The sequence below is a fragment of the Carya illinoinensis genome, chromosome 12, assembly GCF_018687715.1.
Source record: "Carya illinoinensis cultivar Pawnee chromosome 12, C.illinoinensisPawnee_v1, whole genome shotgun sequence".
NCBI classification, from domain to species: domain Eukaryota; kingdom Viridiplantae; phylum Streptophyta; class Magnoliopsida; order Fagales; family Juglandaceae; genus Carya; species Carya illinoinensis.
Genome location: NC_056763.1, coordinates 24,553,379 through 24,557,187, shown reverse-complemented (window position 1 = coordinate 24,557,187; position 3,809 = coordinate 24,553,379). Strand labels below are relative to the sequence as shown.

The following is a 3,809-nucleotide window of genomic DNA, read 5'->3' as shown; positions in this document are numbered from 1 at the left end:
GATCCGAACTAAGTCAAAGTTAAAGTTGGTGCCATTGTTAGTGCCAATACAAAAGAATAGTGAACACCAATTGAAGAGCCACACTCCGGAACTTGAGAAGGGGGACGAACTGTTTTGATTGGATCTCATCTTGTAGACAGAGACAAAGACAAGGATGAATAATCTGAAGAAGGCTATGCCGAATTTGAGGGAAACTGTGAAGAAGAAGACTACAAAGAAGGAAACTGAGAAGAGCATACCCACACGACATCGCGAAGAGCAACGAAGAAAATGAACCAAAATATGCCCAGTAGTGAATGAAAGTTTTTCTTCGGCACCTCACCCTCGAGATTCATCTGAACGAATGGCCAAAACCGAGAGAGAGGTCTGAGGGACTCGGCAAAAATGTACACAAAGCAGGGGTAAAATGGGAAGAAAAAATATTATAAGAAAATACTGTTCCTCTCTCATTTGAGTTTATATATATAGTAGATATATATATATCCTTTTGGAAAACATCCTCAATCATGTCCGTTGCCGTACCCAAAATAATTGTCTCAAACAATGTTGCCATTTACATATTCCCAGAATCTATATCATTGAGATGGTGAAGCGATTGTTCTAAGCATATTGCACCCCTTTGTGCATTTCACATTCGCTGTCCACTTTAACATTCTTCTGTCCAAACCAAAACCAAGACAAATAGACAATTATGATACCAGACCACTGCATCATGCTTCTTGAACAGCATATTCATTCTATTACGTGTACAAATTCAGACTGCATGCAAATAGAATAAAACAATTTCATCTCCAGAAGACATCAAAATGCCTCTTTGAGAAGACCCTACATAACTGGGACTTAAGAAAGATTATATAAATATATATACCCTACTCTAATCTTGATCTAATCCATCCTGAATGGCGTGCAAGCTCCGAAGCTCAGAATGCCCGTATCGTGAAGCTGCAACAGCATATGATCCCACAACAGCAACAAGTACACTGAGGACCAAAGAAAATAGCTGGAAGTTTGCAAGCAACTCACCTCGGACCTCGCTGTCTTTTGAGTGACAAGAGATCTGGCTTTCCTTAAGCCAACAACCATGTGGCATCATGGGACCATAGAGAGTGAAGGCAGTCTGATAGAACCAAAGACCCTGGAGTGTTATAGCAATGCCACTACACAAATCAACTGGAAAGCTGGTCGGTAAGAAGGCGCCAGTAACCGTGGACATTATGCAAAGCCCTATCAAGAGAACAAGAAGAAGGTGGTAGTACCCTTCAAGGCCTTTATGGGTTGTCGAGTGAAAGTAGAATAGGAGATACTCTACAGAGAATGCTGTGGCAGCAATCAAACAAAGAGCTCCTTCTGGCAAGGGAAGAAACCTAAACAGAAAGGAAATGTTAAACAAAAAAAATACAAAGAGGATAAGACAATAAAAGCCATGATTACAGTTGATGAATTTAATTTTAAAATCTTGTGGTGATGGTTAGGTAAAAGTTAGCAATGATTTACCAATTGTAACGATAGGGTTCTAATATGATGCAGTGAACCTCTTTATAAAATGGCATTACCAATTTTAATCTCACTGGATTTAAAATGACACTGCAAAGTGCCCATAACCATCAATCATTATTTTTTCAAAAACACTGAGCAACATACTGATTAAATTCAACTGATATTTTAGAAAAAGATACAAATAAAAAAGCATGCAACATATCAAGGCTTGATGAGGAAATGCTTCAAGACAACAATCTTGGCTTAAATATTCAAACCTATGAGACCAGAGTCCCCGTGTGCAACAGTAATCCATCAAATGCTCCATGACTCAAAGGCTTACCACCATTCACATTTAATTGTCATGAGTTATTATTTATTAAAGTGTTTCCCACGAGAAATACGCAGAAATAAAGTGTCTGGACTCGCCAACACATTCAGATTTCCAAAATGTTTCTGAGCAAATAGATTATGGAACCCATCTAAGCAATCTTATTTTTTTACTGAAAGTGTATATCTCTTCATGTCACAAATAATATCTCTCACACACTACATATTTCCTAAAGTAATTTTCAAATTGATCCAAAAAACAATTTTCAAAACTTATCTAACGTATCACCTCATTAGAGAGGGAAAAAAAAAACAAGAAGAAACATTTCTTCCATCTTGTGCATTTGGCATAATGGTAGCAATGATCGTACTCTTGGTTCAGACTAAAATCAGAGGGAAAGTTCGAGGGAGTGTATACTGGGGTTTTTTCCCTTCTTTTATAGCCAATGCACAAGTCATCCACCAGACTCCCTTGTTTAAAACAATGGGCGAGATGCCATTTGGTCCACTTATCTTGCTGTGTGTAAACCCCAAAAACCTGGTTTCGAAACATAAAAAGATGGTATAAACATTGAGGCTTAATTAGAAACATCAGGAGAGGAGGCTAGAGGAAATCCCAGGCAAGCTCTAAAGTAAAACTGCCATCTGCAAAGGTTTACATGTTATATTCAAAATTCAGACCTCCAAGCTTCAATTTACATCCGCTCAATTGACCCAAACCCGAGCATGACTGCATAAAGCAGTTCTCAACTTCTCAGTTACAAAACGTAGCAAAAGCTGGTTTTTCCTTGCGATTAAACATATATATAATGGTCTACAATGAATTGATTGGTATACAGAAAAATAAAGTTTGGGCACAATGAAACAAATTCAAACCGAGCAAGCCAAAATCATTTTAGGCTCAGCTTTTCCCGTTTCATAATACTCAGGCACCAAAAAGCTTAGTAGCTACATGAAATTCTCGAGAAAAAACCTATGACTAACCTTGTTTTCTCAGAGAGCAGAGCAACCAAACCAAAGATGAAGAACATTAGGAGCATCCCTGAGTGCTCCAAATTATTCAAGTGGGACGGATTCGAGACACCATCGGCAACAAATTTGAGGTGGGTCGAATACAAAAGCTCAATACACAAATCAATAAAAGCACCAATTGCAACAAGATAAAGCTCCAAATACTTGAGCCTCCCGTCAAAACCCGGCACGGGATTCCAAACCCGAACTCTGAACGTTTTCGGGTTCCCAACATATCGAACCACAGAGCTCCATATGTGCCACACTCCAACCAACAGAAACAATGTTCCCGGCAGAACATGACCCTTGAAAGATCCCATTTTTCTTTCCCTTTGCTTCTTTTTCCAAGCTTTTACCACTCTGAGATGCAATCAACTAATCCTTTGAAGTTTGGACTGTTCTTCTGTCAAATTTCTGGGGTTTTCTTCGTGTTCTTGAATCAATATGGATTAATCAGCAAAAAAAATAATCAACCTGGATTTTCTGTTTAAAAAAGAATCAGTTTCAGTGTTCGTAGTAAGAATCGTCTTCATTTCTGTGGCAAACTTTTGGCTTCATGCGTTGAATCTTTCCCGTATCACTTCCTTCTTTCCGAGCGTGAGTACCAGACAGACTGTAAAGTAAACGATGATGCTTTTACGATAATGATGTGATCCTCACATGCGACCCATCACAAAAACAATAGATTCAACGTCACATACGCAATTTCCTTGCGTTTTGCTTCTAATCTTCAAGATCTGAGTATTTATGTCTAAGGAAGCTACAATTCTTCTTACTTTTTTTAAACGTGTTAGAAAAATTGCAAATCGATCTAATCCTCGTATTTACTTATTTTACTATCTTCTCTAAAGTAAGAGTTGACATATTTCTTTATTTACGAAGATAAATTGAAAGTCTCTAGCAATTATAGGGATGTTTAAGTTTGGATCTCAAATCCACCTCAATTTATCTAATCTAATCCTTACAATTTTTTCAAATTTTAACGTAAACTA

General features: G+C 37.8%; 1 protein-coding gene across 1 annotated transcript; it reads right to left on the bottom strand.

The window, feature by feature from the left end:
• Positions 1 to 531: 531 nt before the first annotated feature.
• On the bottom strand, positions 532 to 3,549 carry LOC122290453 (transmembrane protein 45B-like). Its single transcript, XM_043098177.1, has 2 exons — positions 2,791 to 3,549; positions 532 to 1,364 (listed from the first exon to the last, which is right to left on the bottom strand). Exons 1-2 carry the CDS (start codon positions 3,135 to 3,137, stop codon positions 875 to 877), a joined length of 837 nt encoding a protein of 278 aa, XP_042954111.1. The 5' UTR covers positions 3,138 to 3,549; the 3' UTR covers positions 532 to 874.
• Between the last annotated feature and the right edge of the window lie 260 nt (positions 3,550 to 3,809).